The sequence below is a fragment of the Festucalex cinctus genome, chromosome 6 (assembly GCF_051991245.1).
Source record: "Festucalex cinctus isolate MCC-2025b chromosome 6, RoL_Fcin_1.0, whole genome shotgun sequence".
NCBI classification, from domain to species: domain Eukaryota; kingdom Metazoa; phylum Chordata; class Actinopteri; order Syngnathiformes; family Syngnathidae; genus Festucalex; species Festucalex cinctus.
Window position 1 is genome coordinate 12824937 of NC_135416.1, and position 21961 is coordinate 12846897.

Here is a 21961-nt window from a genome sequence, read left to right on the forward strand (position 1 = left end):
GCGGTGCCTCATCCAAAATCATTCTACACACCCGCAATCCAAATATGCTCGAATTCAATGTGCAAAATATTTCAGAACACATGAGGCTGGTCCATAGAGATAGGAAGGATTATTCCCTCGCTTTTTAAAGAGATGTTCAGTGGTCCAATGCAGGGATCTCCTGGAACTAACAATACATTGCTGCTCATTTTTACACTGAATACAATCCACTGAAAGAAAAGCTCAACTGTGACTCAGCTGTTATTCATACTTGTCTAGTACCATGCAATGTTTTCTAATACAAATCTTCATGGAAAGGCAAAAACAGCCACAGGAAGGAAGTGAAGTGACGTGTTATCAGTACACCGGGAAAAATAAGCTATGAGTTGGTTGAAAGTCTGGGAAATTGTGAGAAACAAAGACGAATAGTGCTTACAAAACTCTGACATGGAGATTTAAAAGTCACAAAATTGTGCTTCATGAAAGATGCGCTAAATATAAAGCTGACAAATAAGAAGTCAAGACTTCACTGACTGAATGAGAAAGAGATCAAAACATCTGAGAAGTACGGTTCTGACATGAAATGCATGCTGTGCTTGGCATATTTCAATAAAAAAAAAAACAGACATAGGTACATACTTTGTCCATATTTAAAATGGTATTTTTGTCGTACATCTAGTTAGTAAGAGTGTGGTCCTATATGGCTCCTCCAGCAGCGATGATGACAAATTGTGGACCCTCCATCATTTTAGTTGCCCATCTCTGTCTTAGGTCTTTGAGTTCTGTTCATGAAGTGTTGTGTTTATATTTGTTTCCTAATAATTTGTCCTGCTATAATATAAATGGGTATGAATATTCTTACTACGTTTCTATCACATAGTTTGGAGATTAAGATTAATTTAGTGGAAACAAACACACATATACAGACAGTACCGTCACACTCAGAACAATGTAAAGCTCAAGTCTTAAAGTAACAGTAAAAACTATTTGTTTATTAATCCTCCCAGAGTCATCAGACAGTTGTAAAATGCAGTTTGATTTCATTATAGGACTCCAAAGTATATAAACAAACAAAAAGGTAAGTTAATACAGTAAATGTAAGTGATCTACACTAACAAAACTAATCGGTTTTATATTACCATGTATCATAATAAAAATATTATATTACAGACCGTTAAATGCTCTAGATGACAAGTCTGTGTCATAAACTGCAGCAGCAGCTATCTGATAGCAGCTACTTTCAAGTAAACTTACTTCCTTGTAAACCCTACAAGTACACGCAGACACGCACACACGCACGCACCCACGCACACGCACACACACACTGAGAGGCATGAGATTGGCAGATGTTTCTAGCAGTTGGGACTGTCAGGACTTGAAAGTGTGGTGGTGGACCCAAATACAGGAGGCGGACAAGTCAGGGAGGCAGAGGTGCGAAAATGGAGTAAATTTAATCAAACAAAACTAAAGTTGCAAACAGGGCTTGGTAACAAAGAATAACAAAATACCGAAGGGAAAAACAATACACGAGCAGACTTAACTATGGGAGCATGGACGTGGGGAAACAAGAACAATGAACCGACAAGAACTGAAACGAAAACCGATGACTAAGTACACACACTAATTACACACGACGAGACACAGCTGGGCAAGACACAAGTGGAAGGGGGAGCTGATTGGTTGACACATGAGGAAGGGCAGGCAAACACAGGTGGACATGGCAAGGCTTAACGAGACTAGGGAAGACAAGAAAAGCAGAACATAAACATGACAAACTCAAAACCCAACAAAAACAAAGCAAAACCTACCCCAAACAGAACCAAAACATGACAGGGACATGGCCTTGGTCCCTGGTGTTTAGTCTGAAATGTGTCCCTGAAAGGAGACTCAGTCACGGCGTAGTCACGAATCACACACGCACCAACACACACACCATTTACACAAGGATTTGGTAAATCACAAAAAGAATGATTTAAAAGTGCAAGCAAGGTAAATAAGGTTGTTTTGGATGGTACAAGGGTGAATAAACGGCTATATGAAAGAGTGTAATAAAAACGAAAACGAATGAGATGCACATTTCTGTGTTCACGATTTAGCACAAATGGGCCGGATGAAGTAAAATGTGAAGTACTGTAACAAATCAATGCCTTGGGGCGAAATAAAAAGACGTGCATATCGGAGATATTGCGTGGTCTGTAGCACATCTTTCCCACTTGTGCAGCTTTTTGCCAATGGCGTCATTCAGCATTTCACAGACTCGAAACACTCTCCAGCTCTCCTCCATTCACTGCCTTTGATCAAGTAATGCTTCATAAAAACCCTTCATTGTGTGCTTCTTCAGTGACTCATGCTCCATCCAGGATATTTACAGCCCTCTGTGTGCTCCACTAATGGTCAACACTTCAACTTCAGTGAGAGAAAAGAGAAGTTTTTCCTCGCTGCTGTGTACAGTCTCGCTATGGCCATCCGAATGAGAACCTCTGCAAAAGCTTCACCTTTGTCCATTGGTGTGAGATTTCTCAGAAAATAACTATTCTATTCTATCAAAGTGGACAAAACAGGATGTTGTCTCCAGTCAGAGTCAAAGTGTTGTGTAAAAAAAAAACAATGCACACTGTGAAGAGAGGAAAAAAAGCCACCTCAAAAATGACGGTAGAGTAAAATCTGAAGAAAACAAAAAGTGCTGACAAACTGAAACTCACAAGAGTCCTCATTAGGTTGAAACATATACACCTGGGGTGCCAAACGCAACGTATGTGAATATAGTCTGGGTATGTCTGGGCCGCATCAAGTATTCTACAAAAAAAAAAAAAAAAAGGTTCACATATTCAACCGAATTACAACTAATACATTAACAGTTGTTGAGAATTTGAACAAGATTGGTGACGTGGTGCTCACTCACATCTCCTTAGTACTTTGCATACTCCTCAAAATGTCTAGTTCAGTTGATTTGATCTGATTTCTTGAGCACTGCAACTTTCTTTGTGCTTTTATGAAATGTCGGGGTGCTCCTGTGCTAATACAAACAAACAAACAAACAAACAAACAAACAAACAAACAAACAAACAAACAAACAAACCGCATAGGGCAATGACACGGCAAAAAAAAATTGAAACTGCACTAACATTAAACTTTGACGTCAACTAGGGGCCCTGCAATATCATCCTGTGGTCCCCAAATGGCCCCCAGACCGCGAATCTTTGACCACTGATATGCACAATCCAATGACATCCAACACAAAAAGAAGAAAGAACACCATGGGGCACCCTATTTGTGTTTTCTTAATCTGTCATTTTGGTATTCAGTAAGATACTCCGTGATTCACAGAGAATGTTGTACTGTATGATTTGACAGAAATTCTACTATTCGAAAATTCAGTATCCATCATTTTATTATTATCCTCCCCATATTAAGCAAGTTGCTTTTTCTATTGGCCATATTGCCACGGATTTCATTATGTGATTTTCCATAATGCTGCTAGCAAACAAACCAATGGCGCCCAAAACAATAAGACTGCACATATGGTGGGGATGATAATGCTCACTTTTGATTGACACTGTCGCTGAGCTATTCATTAATTTGTCAGTTTATTATTATGAGAGTAAATTGCAATAGTGTAGGACTGCAATGCATCATACTGAGGGCTACTGTATTTTGGCAGCCTGGCTTGACTGAATACAGATTGCTGCCAAATGTGCGCTGACCAGATAAAGATGACACTTGAGGAAGAAAAGGAAAGGGGGAAAAAAGGACAATAAGTAAAGTCAGAATTTCAGAACAGAACCAAGAGAGAAAGGAAGAAATTACACGTGAAAAATAAGAGCTGAAAGAAACAACAATCAAAATAGATCATTGTAATTAGGACTGCTCAATTATGGACAAAAATAATAATCAAGATTATTTTGGTAATAATTGAAATCACAATTATTCAAATGCTTATTTTTTGGTACAAAACAAGAAAATGTTTAAGCATTTAAAAACAGCCGCATTTCCTGACAATGGGCGCTGAAGCTAATCCCAGCTGACTTCGGGCAGTAGGCAGGGTACACCCTGAACTGGTTAAATATTAAGACAAATACAATTATTTGAAACACTATAATTATGTAAATTCCTTTTGAACCAAACACGACTTTTTAAATTAGTCATTTAAAAAAAAAAAGGTGCAAATACATACATTTAAACAATTCAAACTTAGTATTAATATTCTTGTTTTGTTTACGTGCCAATTTTGTAATTGTGATGTGTAATAATTGAAATTGTTATTGAATTTTGATTAATTGCACAGCCCTAATTATAATACATTAAAAATAAAAATAAATAAGTACATTTTTGTCTAAAGAAAGTTTTGACTGAATCATAAACGAGGGAAAAATAAACTTAGTTGTAAAGTATCTTTGTTGTTTTTTTTTTAAATTTCTCTTTTGTGAAGATTAATTTTAAAAGTAACATTTTTGCTCTCTTGCACTTGATGTGGTGTGATGAGAACTGATTCGTGGCGGACCCATTACATGACCCCGATTGCGGACATAGTGTAATGTTGTGCATATGCTGCAACAGGAAAATTTACTCCAAATTCAGAATGTTTACATATGCAAATAAAGAGAAGAACCGAGGTTTATTCATAAAAAGATGTTGATGTACTCACATTTTGACAAAGGGGTCAGAGTAGCCATTGGAGTCCATGGCGGCCAGATGGGCACAGCGTATGATCCCAACCAGCAGGCAGCCCTTCTCTGTGTTATAGCACAGTGACACCAGGATGCGTCCCCGCTGCCCACAAAGAACACACACCTTTTACTAAAATGAACACGCACAGTGGGGGACACTGGTAGGGAAAGTACTATTATTACAGAATTCACCCAGTAAAGGTAGAATTACAGTTTCCCATTTAAGCATGAAGCACGTGCTGTGTGAAAGTGTACACTGTAGTTTAAAAGCTTTGTCTGGGTTTAGGAACATGACACTGCTCTATTCCCCCTTGAGGCTAAAAGCTATTAACTTCTGTCTCTAAAATCACAAGAAGGGTTTCGATAACAACCGCGGGAGAACCACACAAGACTGACAAGCAGCAACAATTCAGTACGTCCTATCAGGTGCCAATTGTTTACCTGCTATGCATTTTTTTTTTACGGGCTATTACAGAGTCAAAGATAAGAGACTGTTGTCAATAAAGTATGTGAGAGAAAATTATTGTTGATGAAAAGATAAAAGCTGGTACCTCCTCTTCTGCCACGAGCGCTCCCTGCTCCACCGCTTGATTGTTTGATTCTTTGTTCTGGAACCAAAGAAACATGGACATGGAGTGATCCAAGAGAGATCGCACAGTACATGGCATCTTAATGGATAGCTGCACAATACAATGGAGACAAAATGAAATCTACGCCAGGTAGCTTAATGAATCAGTGAAATATCTGTTGGATCTGCTGACTCAGCTCAAATAATAGTGACCCTGGATAATGAAAGATGAATGGATAGCTTGTACACTGTGCAATGATAATAAAGATGCAACATTATACATCTCAGTTAACCGTATATGGTCCTTAGAAATCTGGAATTTGTTGTATGTGTCACGATCACAACACATATACAGTATATGCGGTATTTTGTCTGCTGAGTGCATGTACCTGTGCAATTCTCTCCAAGCCCATATTGTAACGTTTGTTGTCGCCCTCTCTGAGCTTCTTCAGTGCAACTCTCACTTCACCGATGAATTCATTTCGTCCGAGTCTGTCCATGTCACATACACACAGTCTACATGACACAAACAAAAGACAAGACGCGTTAGTGCGTAGACAAAATAGAGTATTTGGCTGCTACGATTAATCAGGATGTTACACACAATTTGCAGGATACTTTGATAGCAGTGCAAACTGAAGACAAACTTCTTTAGTTTTGTTGAAAAGCAATTTAAATTTAAATAGTGATTTATTTCAGGTTCCACAGGTTTGGTAGGACAGGTATACTGTACATTCAAGAAGCTAATCATATTGAGTATATTGAGGAATGTGGAATCACCGACTTTTCTAATGACAAAGTCAATACCAGGTACATACTGTAAACAATGTTGGACCATATCAATGCAATTCATTAATGAGTTCAACACTGTAAATAAAGAACAATAGAGGGAATCCAGCACTCTTACAGTATTTGTTATCTTATGGTTAGTGATTACAAGACAAGTGTTGTTAAAACCTGTTCCATTGGCAATCAATCCTCTGTAAGCCAATCAATGGTATGACTGACTGACTGACTAAGTTTGACTGGGCTCGGATTTTCACTTTTATTCATTGTCTATTATATTTTGGTTTCAAGTAAAAACAGCATACCGTAGCAAACTGAGGCTAATAGGCTAATGTCTATGCTGTACACTACTTAGCCAGTGTCATTTGTTATGAGCTATTAACTCCGTCTAGCCAGTTCATCTAGGATTTCTTTCACCAAGCACTCCTTTTCATGCTGATGGAGGCAACTCTTTTCTTTCAGATATTCTCTCTCTTGTACGCGTCGTGAATATACACACACCTTCCCCTTCAGCTCTTCTTGTCCCCTTGGATGTTTGGCAGTGCAACTCCATAAGACCCAGAATAACTCTGACTCATGATCATGACTGTCTGGTGATTTATATTCATTAGCTTCATGACATATTGTATTGTGTTGTATGGGGTGGTGATGAGATAGTGGTTGTGATGAAATGTCACACCATTTCTGGGCTTCCATAAAAATCCTTGCACCCTCGTCCCCCATGTTTCTTTTAAAAGCTCAACAGATGCTACTGAAGAAATAGCCTTTAGATAAAAACAACCACAGATGAATGCAAACGTGATCATACCTAACATTCTAACGTAAAGTCTTAGCTTTTATAGCAATAACAATGAGAGTCAAGTCTGGATTCAAACCCTCATCCTCAGATAGGGAGGCAAGTACGCCAACCATTTTTCCAAACTTACTGTTTATTTCTTGGGAAAGGGCACTATGGTGGTAGATATGAAAAAGGGGGGCACAAGTAGGTTAAAAAATGTCTGTTAACAAGTCTGCCAACTCGAAAGAGCAGACATTCAAAACTCAGGCAGAGCCTGCTGCTTTTCGGGGGTTAGCCCTCCACAGAACTTTGCACACCTCAGCTGATGATACAATGAGAGGGGGATTTTGTTCTGCCTCTGTGCAATCTCTCTGTGTCGTTCAGTGTTGAGTGAGTCAAAGCGGGCGTAGAACTCATTCAGTTCATCTGACTGACAATATGTTATTCGTGCTGGTCACGATGGTGTTGCTCCTCTATCAAAGGTTTGTGATGTGATGGAGGCCAAGATTGTATCCCTCCAGCTTCAACCTGTACCGTCTCTTTGACGGCTCTACATAAGTTGTATTGGGCTTGTTTGTAGTTGTCGGTAACATCAGATGCAGATTCAACAGAGAATGTATGCAGCATGGAGTGTGCCTCACAGTTCATCCAGGGTTTTGGATATTTTTTTTTGAGCTTGGTGGGGACATTGTTGTTGACACATGCTGATGTAATCCGTGACAACCGAGGCATATTCCAATCTACAGAGCAGTCCTCACTCACAATGGCAGTCTTAAGCACATCCCAGTTTGCAGTTTATAGCAGTTCTAAAATACAAGATCAGTCTCTTCATTCCAAATCGTATCAGTTTCATTTTATTGGTGGGGTCTGTTTGGGGAGCAGGGGAAGAGAATCACAAATATGTGATCAAACTGTCCAAAATATTTGATTTGATTTATTGAACATATAAACAAGTAAACAGCAGAAAAAAACAGAAATTAAAAGAAAAGAAAACCCCAATAAAATCTTCAATCAATCATAGTTTACATGTTCAAAAAGGGAATAGGAAGAAGTTAAAAACTTATCTCGTCCTACCCCTTTTACTTTATATATTAAAACTTATTACATTATTAATGCAATACTAATTTACTATTTTTAAAATAAAATGTATAAACCTGGTTATATATACAAGTGCACTTAGACACGCATGCATTTACCAAAAACATATATACAGTACATGAATTTCCTAGACATATACCATAATACCTATCTAAATCATATACACATATACAATTTTCATACTCTGGTCTGACATAAGTAATTTTTTTCAACTTTACTTTTAAACATTTTTTTTTTTTTAACGAGAGAAGTGAGTCACATTTTTTCAGATCAATTCCCAAATTATTCCACAAATTAACACCTTTTACAGATACACACCTTTACTTAATATTTGTTCTTGTTTTTTTTTTTTTTATAGACACTTGTACCCCTTATATCATAAGGACTATGTCTAATTTCAAACAACTTCTGAGTATTGTGGCAGAGTAAATTATTATAAACTTTGTACATTATTTGTGCTATTTTAAACTCAACCAAGTCATAAAATTTCATTGCATTTAATTTAATAAATAGTTGATGTGTTGGTTCTATATATTTTGATCGATTAATAATTCTTATGGCTCTCTTTTGCAATTTGAAAACAGAGTTGGTAATTGTTTTATATGCATTTCCCCAGATTTCCACACAATAGGTCAGATATGGTAATAATAAGGAACTATATAATGTATATAATAATTTTATGTTTAAGACATCCTTAGTTTTATAGAGTATATATATGGCCTAGGAAGGAAAAGGAAAGGAACTCGACTGCAAACCAACATCTAAAACTTCAAAAATGGTATCCACAAATACGGCAAAGGTACAGCTTGGAAACATACTTCTACCTTTCTATTGGAAAATGTACAATTAGTAAAGAAGAATTAGTACTATACAAAAACATTAGCAGAATCCTACATCTTTGTTTCTGTGAAAAGTACAACATAAGAAAGCAACTGTAGTTTTAGTTCAGGGTTTCCCCATAAATCAAATATAAATGAAGGCTGACAGTTTCCTTTTAAATTGGAGGGGAGTTCCTTCTCCCTTTGCCTTTTCTTTTGGCTTTGAAGACTTGGAAAGAGCCAATCAGAAGTTATTTTAAGTCACATCCTCAAAAAGCGAAGGAATCCAAAGCTTCCAAACCAGCCAACAACTGCACTTTTTTATGTATTAAAAAAAAAAAACCCCCAAAAAAAACCAAAAAAACACACACCCAAAAAAACTTCAGCCACATGCAAAAATAGAGGTCTTTTTTGAAAATCTTACTTCTGATCAAAATATGTTCCCTCAAGACCTTATCTGCACCAGACTGTATGTCTCACCTGAGGCAGCCAGCAGCCAAATTCAACCTCGGACTGCATCCAATACAAAATCATGTATTACATTTGTCTTTATCTCCCCATGGCAGAGGACAGTATGGGTCTATTAGAAAGTCTGACAGGAAGATGGAAAGATAGAAGAAACTGAGGAAAGACCAAACACACACGCACACACAAACACTCACATACGCTCAAACACACTCACACATGCATGATGTCTTCATCAAAGCACCTTCACATCTCTCTGGCAGCCTGATGGCCGTTTTAGCAATGAAATCCAAAAAGGAGGCCCATAATTCACCTGCAGTCTGCATGAATGTGCGGTTCACAACCATTTTCTTGCACAATGATATGCACAAAAAATGGCTGTGTGGGAAACTATTTTATACATATTATCACTGTCAGAGCTGTCTAAATCATTTCCAAGATGCCTCATTGCTGAGGCAGACGGCAGTGACTGATAGATTGAATAGTATTTAGATGTGATCTTGAATAATGTCTCCCCAAAAATAACTTTTCAAAAAAAAGTCACTGTGCTTCATATGTAGATGCCAAAGCAGGACAGTACAAAAAAAAAAGGACATTTGAATTGAGCTGACTTTTCGGGGAAATAAATATAAACATGTCGTTGATTCCGACAGACTAAACTGCTAATTGGGGGGAGATTTTTTCCATCTCTGTCACTTTGCCTGACTTTTCAATCAAGATCTGAGCACCTCGGGCAGCCCTCCTGCATCAATTAAAGGATTAAAACTGGTAGGAGGCCAACGGTGAAGTCTTCACTAAGGACATTAATTAGGTTGGTTCATCCATAAAAACTGGCAGGACATCTCTGCCAACTTTCAATTTTACAGCAATTGTACTGTACTGGGCTATTTAAATTAGATAGATGTGGAAACTCATCTTCTATTTAATTGATAGTTGAAGGCATTTCGCCATAGCATACTGTACAGTATATGAATAAATTATTATAAAAAATAAAGAAAAGAAAAAAAATCATACACATTTCACTGGTAGAGATTTGCCTCCATTGGTCAAAAAACCTCTTTAATCAATCAATGACTTATTCATCACAACAGTCCTCATATTTTTATTTTTATACTAAGGATTGCATAACATTTTTATTCCTACAGAAAATTATATTCCTACAATTCTCTTAATTTCACACTAAGGCCTCAGTGCATGTGTAAATGCTTGGGTATCCTGATTTTTTTTTTCTTTTTTCGTGCGGGCACAAAGCTCACGGCGCCAGTTTGACAATTTGGAAGACCTTTTTGCACCATGGTGGGTGTTCTGGCGTAGTGACGGTGTGTCCTTGAAGTCAGGCCCAACACAGACTCTGAGCCTCGCGGACATGTCTGGAGATGTTATCGTATTTCAACCATAAATATGACAACAGCAGGCATCAAATCCTCTGAATCATTGTAGACATCAATTAATTTAATGCATTGTTATTCATATCATTATTACAGGTTTTAAAATCATTCCACTGACCACAATATAGTATTTAAGCAACCAGTGGTGATCACTAGCTCGTTCTGTATTTAATGAGGGTACATGCTTACGTTGTCTGTTGCCACACCAGCCAAAAGCAACAACACTGCTCCTGTATGGATCACAGATGTCTCCATGCAATATGTGAGTGCGCCACAAAGGAATGAGAGAAGGTGCTTTAATCGTCTGCGAATACAGTCATCTGTGTCCACGCCCACAACGGTGCAAGCTCTTTTATAAGTACACCAGCTTACCTGCGGTTGGAAGAATGACCAATTACCAATACCAGGTCTAACATGCCTCTGCATGAATTTGTGTTGGTCACAAAAATAAAGCCCTAAATGTCCTGTTAACACAAAAAGGAAAGAACTTGAAGCACTAAGCTAAAATAAATTTTCGCACATGCCAACAATAACAAAATATTCCAGTGGAATACTTTGGCAAATATGAGCAACCATCCTAATTATTATAACCCATTAAGTTAAGAAAGAACCCTCACTCAATTCCCATTCTGCAAATCTGTGCAACTTTGCCACCAACTGTCAAGATAGTTCTGCATCAAATTCAACTCGCTCTCTCGTTTGCTTTTTTTTTTTTTCTTCCCCACTGCAGCGCAAACCTGTTTAGGCAGCAATTGGCCCTCATTTAATTGCATACTCCGCTGGTCGTTGTCAGTTAATGAAATCTACTATGCTTCCATTGATTCAATCGTAGCTGCAGGACTTTCTGTACCAAACCTGGTAATGTGAACATTAAATAATACAAAATAATACTAATGACAATATTCATACATCAATAATCAAAGAATGTGTTCATGAGGCGAGGCAATACCTAGTGATGAGTACATCCGCCTAACAGTTGTTAGTTTCATGTTCAAATCTCTGCTCTGGCCTTCCTGTGTGGAGTTTGCATGTTCTCTCTCCTCTCCCATTCTAGCATGCAAGTTAGGTTCATCAAATGCCATAAAATTGTCGACAGGTTTGAATGTGAGTGGGAGTGCTTGTTTATTTATATGTGCCGTGCGATTGGCTAGCAACCAGTCGAGGGTGTCAGCTGCCTCTTGCCCAAACTCAGCAGGGGGAAGCTCCAGCTTATGTGGTTCAAATGAGCATAACCTGTGTAGGAAATGGATGGAAGGATGAATTTATGATCGCCATTTTTTGCTCATGTCAGGCTGACATACCCAGTGTGGGGTGGGTATTATGTTAACTATCGCCACTGTTTTGTAACACCTGGGCAGAATTGCGGAATGTCTCGCTTACAGACTTATTTTCAGAACACACCAGATAATTAAAAGATTTCTTTGGTTGTTTAATTTCACACTTGGGTGGGCAGGCACTCCAGAGACCCAACTATTTGTATACAAGGCAATAAAAAGGCCATTTTTCATAGTACAGTATGTCCTTAGCAAGGGGAAAAAAAAAGTCAACACTGTAGAAATTTTTGAATGTACTTGTGTATCTTGTGTACTCTATGGCTCTTTGATGGCTAATTTAGACACCCAAGTTTGACTTGAATGCACACACACAAAAAACAAAATAATTCGCCGGCACTCATTGGCTCAAAACGGTGAGTAAAACAGTGACCACTTCTTGCCTTGATGGCGGTTACAGTCTTTAAAATAAAGTGAATTGTAGTGTGATCTTGAGCGGATGGACAGATCTGGTACCTGAAAACAAATTGAGCTTTAAAGGTGAAGTCAACCCACATTTTTTATGTGCCCCCACTAGTCTAAACATGTCATCTGCTGAAGGTTGGATCCCAAAGCGCAGACACAAATAAGATTTTAACTACTTATTCACATCGACAGGCGTGGAACAAACTTGACTAGACGAGAAACAAAGAGAGTTGCACAGAGAGACTGTGGGAACAGAAGTAATAATCCGACAAAGACACACACTTCTCAGGAGGCTTATATAGACAAGGAATCGATCTGATTGGTTGTGGCTAGACATGTGGGTAACAGGACTGACATGGAATTATCTGATTGGCTGTTGACCAGGGAAAGGGATTAAAGATTCCTGACATCACATAGCCCTTGACATCACATAACATCCATCCATTTTCTTGACCGCTTATTCCTCACAAGGGTCGCGGGGGGAGCTGGCACCTACCTCAGCTGGCTCTGGGCAGTAGGCGGGGGACACCCTGGACTGGTTGCCAGCCAATCACAGACATCACATAACATTACATAGCCTAAAACCAGTTGAAACTAGATGCGAGTTACATCAGTTCAAAACAGACACTTGACCTCACGGTCATGAACCCAACTTAACAGGTTATGAACTCAAACTTAACCCTGGCGTGACCCCAGACATGACAAAACACGGTATGTGTTTGTGGAATATGGATTAAACAGTAAAATCTACCCATTTTGATCTATGTCATGGGGCGGCCATTTTGCCACTTGCTGTTGACTGAAAATGACATCACAGTTGCTCGGGGCTCAGACCAATCATGGCTGACTTGTTTTCTGAGTTTGGTCATGAAAAAAAAAACGTGGCGATGATAGAGCCTGACTCAGCTTGTGAACATCACATGACCAAATTCAGAAAACAGGTGTTGGTCATTAATTCAGCCCTTAAACACTATAATGCCATTTTCAGTTGACAGTAAGTGACAAAATGGAAGCCCCCAGAGATGGATAAAAAGGGGTGGATTTTGCTGCTAAACTCATATTCTAAAAACACAATATTAATCAGAATTCCGTGGTATAAAATAGTGGGGGTGCATACAGCGCAGCTTTAACCCTAAAATCTAGTCAAAATGGTCATAAAGTGGAGTTCAAATAGTGACGATGTATGTAACTGATGAAATCCGAGGTTGAATAAGATTTGGTCTCTGCAGCTTTGCCCAGCTCGACGAGTTAATAAGTGGAGGGTCTCCACCACCAGCACCGGCACGGCCCCTGGAGAGTGTTGGGCTCATGTAGCGTGCGGCTCAAACAGCACAGCGTCCCGCATGTCGCACGCTCAGCAGAGAGCAGCCAAGTAGAATGTAGCCGGGCACAAGCCAGTGAGTCAACATCTCTCTGGGGATGCCCCTCTGTTTCGCCGTTCCCTAACGCTGCTTTGCGCAGTGTGAAATAATGAGAACAAACTGTATTTATTGGCTGAGGTGTGGTGCTGGCACACAAACACACCCAGGGAGCTTTTGATTAGACATCCCTCTTGGTCTTTTCATCTCTTTCTGTCTTGTCGCTCAGCTCTCTTTCATCATCGATGTGAGCTTTCCATTAACTCATTTGCGGTCTGTTTGTCACTGTACCCATTCCTTTGTTTGTTGGCTCCCCATTCCCGAACGCCTCAGTTACATCAATCCCTCTACTCTAGCCTGATTCTCTCCATTGACCCTGTCATCCTCCTCCGTCTTAGCATCCTAAGTTTCTTCTTCCACAAGCCCGTATCTGCCACTTAGCATCAGTCACACTACACCCCGCCCCGCCCTGCTCACTTTGTTCATTTCTGGAACCACCCCTCTCTCTCTTCACCCCTCGCATGACAGCGGACATGCTCCTCCTCCCTCCTCCTCTCTTTGGCTAGCCAGCACCACCATGCTGTTTGTGTCTGTGTCCTTGGATAGAGGTCAGATGGGTTCTCTCCAGTCGGTGTGTGCGGTGATGCATTTGAGGAAGCCGAATAAATTGTGGTTTTGTCTGTGGGAGATGAGCTTTGTTTTTGTTTGGGTGTGTGCATTTTGTCTCGATCCAGAGGAGGAGCCATACGTGTGCAATCCTTCCACCAGTTGTGCCCTTGACATACACAGAGGAGGACACACACACATGGACACACCTGACTGGTTGCGTTTGTGCGTTCAGGGGAGATGAATGCACTGAGCGTGTGTGGGTGTGTGTGTGCTTGTATTTCCTCAGGATAAACAAAGTCACCCAACACTATTACGAATCCACTGACACACTCATTGCACGCAGCATGTACATTCCCGGACACAAAGTCTCTGAACAAGCTTACGGGACAACAAAAATGTATTTTGAGTTTTTGGGTCAAGTTGGCAACGTTTGACCTCAGCCACTCCATATGGAGACAATCCCAGCACAGTCGACACCTGAGGAGTAGCAGCAAGTGGGGCAGTTGGCTGCGATAATGAATTCCCGAGAAAATCCCATAGGAAAGGGCACGGTGGCTGCTGGCAGTTTCCACGGAATCTCATCCCTCTGTATGAAAATGCTCACACCGCCAAGTGTCTGACATTTCAAGCTGAGAGCCTACCTGAGCGTTTTGGTGGTCATGTCAGCCGCTGTGATTCCATGATACACCAGCGTCTCGTTCCACACTGGGTTGAGCGTGTTCTTCAGAGTCTTTGTGCGCAGTTTGTTTGCCTGTAGAGGGAAATACATTTGAGAAGTGATGGGGACGAGAGCAACGTGTAAAGGGCTTGGTAGCAAATTCATCAGATCACAGAAAAGAAAAAGGACAAGGGATTGAAGAAGAAAAAAAAATGACCACGAGGGAATAATTTATCTCGGCCCCTGAGGAGATCTCGGACATCTGTTGAGCGTGCGTGAGAGGCCAACGAGGCCTCCGTCTTCTCACCTATCCATCTGTCTCCTTCGCAATGTAATGAGGTAGAGCATCCACACCAGTTTCAAATGCAGCAGACGTTTAACATGTGCAACACAATCAGAATGAAAATTTAAAGCTTTCCGGAAAGTGAATTGCATGCAGGCTCCTAATGGCAGCCCCATCTCCTCGCTTGCTGCCTCATTTCCTACGGTTGCCTTCGGGATGTTTTCATCCTGCTGAGGATTTGACGGTGGAGTTTATGTCAATAACACAGAAAAATATGTTTTCAGGGACGAGTTCTTCTCTTCTGCTATTTTCCAACTCACCAATCATGCAAAACCAAAGTATTTGTAAAAACCTTGTCTTGGATTATCATAATGAGGATGATTCATTCAAAAGGATTTTCTTCACCTTCCCAGTTTTCATTTGTCCGTAATCAGTTATAGTTACGTGTGTGTATGGAAATGTTGATTGTATGTAAAATATTATGACCTTTAAAGTGTTTGAGAGTCAATTTGAGAGTCACCTCAGCTACTTTGAATTTTGTTAAATTTAATTTTGAATGTAATTCAAAATAGAATTCCTTCTAGGGCTGTATACTAGTAAAGTACCATGATACTGCACCATAAAGATAGATAAATAAAATAATAAATAAATAAATACATAAATAAATAAATATTTTTAGTACTGGTACTCCTGTGCAGCTCAGCAAATCCCATCCAGTTTATTAAAAGAAATAAAATAAATAAATAAAAAAGATGCTAAATGTGCTTGCTTTTAGCAGTTTATTCGTTATTTCCTGTAAAATACAGTATGTACAGTATATTTGTACTCTATGTGGAAAGAATGAAAGCTGGACTTGCCAATCATTGTTCTCTGGTCAGCATCACGGTCGGTCGCTACTTTGATTAGTGCAATGTTTGCCTTAGTCAATGTTTTTTCGCCTTTAGATTCATTATTTTCCATTTTGTTAGGTGTATACAGGTATAACAATAACGACGGACAAGCGTAGCAGGAAGGAGGAACTCAACGTGGACTTCAAGAAGAAAATTTGTAGGAAGTGCATCAATGGTGCCGTGCATTACGTGTCATAACTGGGTCATGCCAGGGTTAAGTTTGGGTCATGCCCGTGAGGTCAAGTGTCTGTTTTGAACTGATGTAACCATCATCTGGTTTCAACTGGAAAAACGCTATGTGATGTCAGGAGCTATGTGATGTCAAGAATCTTTAATCGCTTTACTTGGTCAACAGCCAATCAGATAATTCCATGTCAGTCCTGTTACCCACATGTCTCGCCACAGCCAATCCGATCAATTCACTGTCTATTTAAGCCAAACCGAGAAGTGTGTGTCTGTTGGATTATTACCACTGTTCCTCTGTGCATCTCTGCAGCCCAAGGGGGCTTGGCGTCTCGTGATTCCCGATGCATTCTCATTGTTTCTCATCTAGTCATTTGTCTCGATGTTATGCGAATAAAGAGTTAAAATCTTATTTCTGTCTGCGCTTTTGGGATCCAACCTCAGAACATAACATTACATAAGAAGAAACAAGTTGTCCCTGGGGACCCCCAACTGGAGTCAGGTCTGAAGGTGGGGTTTTTCATGAGCACTAGCACTTATGCGCCTCGTCAACACTGTATGGTGCTGACGCTGCTGACCTCCACACGGTACGGTTTGAGTCGAACACTTCGAAGACCTCCTCCATCCCACCGACATGCCTTCCGATGGGTAAGTACAGTCTGAGGACTTGAGTTGGGGGATTCTATCTTTGGGGTTGAGGTCACTCATCGAGAGGAGCCAGATGAGGTGGCTCGGGTATCTAGTTAGGATGCCTCTCTGCTGAAGTGCTCTGGGCACATCCCACTGGGAGGAGGCTCCGGGGAAGACCCAGGACACACTGGAGAGATGATGTATCCTGGCTGGCATGGGAAAACCTTGGGATCGCCCCAGAAGAGCTGGACGAAGTGGCAGGGGAGACAGAAGTGAGGACCTCCCTGCAACATCTGCTGCCACCGTCGAACTGACCCCAGATAAGCGGAAGACAATGGATGGATGGATAAGTTATTCTTATATGCTCCACATCCCTGATTTTGAATGATTAAAAATGGAAAGATTTGTTTCCATGATTTGTCATGTATAATGCCAATGACTTTACTGTGATGATTTTTGTTTTTTTCGCTGTTGGTATTTTTCAGTATCAGCATAGAGGTACTCTTAGCAGGTACTGTAATGAAGAGAATTCAGAACTGTGGTATCGTGACAACACTAGCTACTACCCTATCTATTCTCTGAAAGAAAAACTGTGACATGTTAACCGATGAAGGCTAAAGCCCAACTTGCTGCCCTGTGTTGTTGGAACAACACTTTATAAATCTGTTTCTAAAAGGTAAGTATCAATAAATTTCAGTCAGTACAATGGTGTCTCATATTTCATCAGAGGTGTGGTGCCGGGTAATAACGCATGTCCCAAAATTGCTTGCCCTATGACCACTCTCTGCAGCTGCTACAAAAAGTAAGAATGCTCTTCCATCACTTTCTCCTGCTCGTGTCCGCGGTTCTGAAGATAAACACCCCATCTTTCATGCCATCGTCCTCCTAGTCAGTCTGTTGGGAGAGCCTCAGGACCCAAAGCTCCCTCCTTTCCATTTCTTTGTCTCTTTTTATCCCCACATCCACGAACCAGAAACCCTTATTGCTAGCCTATCGTCACCTTATTTTTGTTGAAATGTGAAAAGGTAATACTTTTTATAAATAAAAGTCACAAAAGCCAAACTTTTTTACTGCCTGTGGTTTATTGTTTCAGATTCCAGAATGAGTTCCCCACTCCCTTGTGTCTGTTCCTTTATCATCAGCGGTCTTAAAACTTTGTTTCTAAATGTTTTATCTTGATCCTCCATCTGCCCGTTTACATTTGTCTTCAGCTCCCTTCATCTGTCTGCACGCATCCATCGTCTACTCATTGCACTTTTCTCCTTCGATTACTCTTTCCTTGAGACGCGGATGAAGAGGGGTTGGCTGGGTTTTGACACATTGTCAATAGGATTTCTGGATGTGAAATAGCGGGTTGGAGAAGAAAAACAAGGTTTTGCGAGAATCACGTTATCATGTACTGTGGTGAGATGAACTAGGCAGTACAGTTAATCTCACTGTGGCAAAAATAAATGTCTATACATACATACACCCCCCCCCCACACACACACACATACACAGATATATATATATATATATATAGACCTCAGAATCAACCTCGTTCCTCTTAGTCTGCAACACAACAGTATTTGTATATATTTTACTCACATTTATAATTGAGCAATACATATAAGTCGAGCATAACCTAACGTTAGCCACTCAAAGTTGAGCTATCAGCAATGTTGTCACACTAAAAAAAAAAAAAAAAAAAAGTTGAAAAAGTAACTTACTATTGATTACTTTCTTTAAAAAGTAGCAGTCACTTTACGGATTGCTTGATTTTAGAAGTAACTAAGTTAAGCTTAGCGTAAAACACAGTTTTGCCACTGAATTTGAAGTGCATTTTTAACACTGATATTTTAGAACAAAATTTCTTGTTAAATGGAATATAGACAATCTTTCTGAGTCTTTTGACTTAACAAATATGGGGTACGTGTTTTTGATAGATAATTAAATAAATAAATAAATAAAAGATTAAGTACTCCATATCATAGTTCTGTGTCTTGTTTTTAGAAATTATCCTCAAATTATGCATTTGGAATCAAATCTCTGAATGTACTTTACGTGGTCATTATGTAAATCCTTATATAACCACAATTAAGGTGAATCATGCTTGAGCGGATGTTGCGTTAGCTTTAAGAACATATGCTGAGTGACGAGAGTGAAATAAACTGTGAGATGGAACACGTGCACCTCCGTTGCCACTAAACTCCATACTTCACATGCGCGGACTCAACGCATCATGAGTAGGCGAGAGCGTCCGTCATACTCACTTCAGCATGTGTGCACTCCCACTTGTCAAGTGACGTGGCCCCCGTCTGGTGGATATTTAACTAATGGCGGGCCATGGTGGGTACTTACCTCCTCATTGACGCATTCTCCACGTGCCGCCCACCCACCGCTCTACTCCCATCAACACCCGCCTGTTGACGTGAGCCGTGTAACAATCCTCCCTGTTTCCATGACAACCACCTGCTGCTGCCCTCCCTTTATGCCCCCCCACTCGCATCCCTTCTCTTACTCCCCCCTCTTTCCTCCCTCTCCCTTCCCGCCTCTCTGAGTTGGTATTTCAAGGTCAAAGAAGGTCACAGCTATATGGTGAGACATCGTCAGCGATAGCGTTGGTAAGCGAGCTGCAAGACTAAGAACAATGCGGGAGCATACATAGGAGAGACCTGGAGGACAAAGATGCCACAGACCCTGTGATGGTCGACACTCTAGACCTCACCAGAGTTGCCTCATTCGACCTATCACGGCTCAGCATGCCCTCTCTCTTATCATAGCCTCACTTCATATCCACCTTGAGCTAAAATGGCCAACAACAGGTTGGCAAAAAGCAAGGGGCTGCAAGTTGCGGCATGCCTTATCTTCCCACCAGCTTGAGCCGGACACAAAACAAGAGCAGTGCAGCCGAGCAGAACATGTTTGTGCTCGATAAAGCGGCGTATTGAACAAGGCGCAATAAGAGCGAGCCCACCGCGAAGCTGCCTGCTCGGCGGCTCGAGACGTGCTAAATTAGCTTGCTGCCATGTGATACTTTGGCAAAAACGTTTTCACCTTTTCACGGCAAAGACAGAACATATTTGTAAAAGTCAAATAACACATTGAGGCACGTTTGTGTTGTGTCATTCGTCAGCGCCACGGCCGACCTTCCGTCATCATCAGTCCATCATTTTTCAAACATTTATCATCAGTCTGTCACTTTATTTTTACTATTAATTCATTTATTTAGTTTGCTTTTAAATCTAGTTACCGTAACTATGTTTGCAACTACTTTTAGTAAATGTTGTACTTTTAACTCATTCACTCCCAACCATTTTCGCTGAAGCAAGCCCCTTCACTCCCGGCTGGATTTTGCAAGGCCCACAGAATATTGTGTTCTCCTGCTATAAAAACATGTAACCTACCAAAAAAAAAGATTAGAGTCTCATCTTTCATTAGGAAAAAAATACATTTGTATGTGTTTCCGTTTTGCAGTAATTAGCATTTGAATATAGCTAAGTTTCATCATTATTCACAAATTTGTTTAAAACAGTGTGGGGGGGAAAAAAGCTTTTTTCAACATGGCCCTGGTTGATATTGTATACTTTGCTGCCATCAGCTGGCAGTTTTTGTAATAACTACCATTTCCTCACCCATTCTCTGCAATTCAGAGGCTGCATCAATGCCTTCTGTATGCTCTAGCATTAAAACATAAAAAAAAACACGACGTAAAAATACATCTTTGTGAGGATAGTAATATTTAAAATAGAACGTATTTATATGTTTTTGGGAGCAAATGAGTTAATATATTAATCCCACCCCTCCATTTTTTTTTTTTTTTCAAAAAATGGCTATTTGCTGGATTTTACAGTATGTTAGCCACTGAGGTGAAGTTAGAGCAGTAACCTTGCTAGCCCCAGGAAGAAGATGAAGCTTGACGTACGGATCAGCCAGCCCATTGGAGTCCATGGCTTTCAATCCCTGTGAACACACATACAAAGATACTGTACTATACTGTAGCGTTGGATGTGACATCATCATGCCCTCAAAACATTAAGCACGAACAACAGGGTCAAGAAAAAGACAGCAAACATCACAATGGCGCTGCTGGGTGTTTCTATTCCGTGCCGCTGTTTCTGACTCCCCTCGACTCAATTGTGTTGTCCTCTAGGGACTTATTCAAAGGGATTTACATAATTAAACTCATGTGACAGTTTACAGTATGTGAGGTGGGTGTCCTTGTCCCAACTTCCAAATGTGTCTACATAGCTATGGACAGGGTTTCGGCGGGTCATTAAAAAGCATTATAAGTCGTTAAACGGATTTTGCTGAAATTATGCCCTTAAATGGCATTAAGTAGCATTAAATGTTGAGAGGCATTAAAAATTGAAATACATTTTTTGTTCATGCTTTATTTTACGTGTTGTGTAAAAGAGTCACTATAACACAATTTAGCAATACTAAATGTGATAAAAATCGATGTATTTTTAGTGACCGGTGATGATTTGTAATTTACAATGAACAAAAGGGCCCGGATTACATTAGTTGCTGGTATCCATCCATCCATCCATCCATCCATCCATCCATCCATCCATCCATCCAGACCGGAGTACCCGGAGAAGACCCACACAGGCATGGGGAGAACATGCAAACTCCACCCAGGAAGGCCGGAGCCTGGACTCGATCCCGAGTCCTCAGTAGTACTAGGAAGAGGACGTGCTAACCACTCATCCACCGTGCCACCCATTCCAAATACCAATTGTTCTGAATTTGAAAAGAAAAATGTAGTGTTGTGTCACCAACGTCCAACATGAAACCCTAATGCCACCTAGTGGCACACACATCTATGATTCAATGTTTCACACCACTTTTACCCATAACTGTTAACTGTAACTTTATAAACTACTTTCTATAAAATTAATGTATCAATTAATTAAAAGATACAACCACATTTATCCACTTTTAAGTTAGCAAAAAATATATTTTACTGTACATTTAGAATTTAATCGAGAGTTAATGTAAATCATGGCATTTATTAAAATTAAAAATTGTTATCATCTGACAGCCCATATATATATGTATATATGTATGTATATGTGTACGCAT

The 21961-nt window shown here is 40.1% G+C and overlaps 1 protein-coding gene across 4 annotated transcripts in view; it reads right to left on the reverse strand.

Moving 5' to 3' along the window:
• The window catches only part of doc2g (double C2-like domains, gamma), a 75509-nt gene that overhangs the window by 10727 nt on the left and 42821 nt on the right, over positions 1-21961 (reverse strand). For all 4 annotated transcript variants that reach the window (XM_077523223.1, XM_077523224.1, XM_077523222.1 and 1 more), the window contains 5 exons: positions 20762-20836; positions 14892-15001; positions 5604-5730; positions 5198-5254; positions 4625-4749 (listed from right to left, as the gene is read on the reverse strand). In XM_077523223.1, the coding sequence (XP_077379349.1) occupies positions 4625-4749; positions 5198-5254; positions 5604-5730; positions 14892-15001; positions 20762-20836 (494 nt within the window). The remainder of the gene's footprint in view (positions 1-4624; positions 4750-5197; positions 5255-5603; positions 5731-14891; positions 15002-20761; positions 20837-21961) is intronic.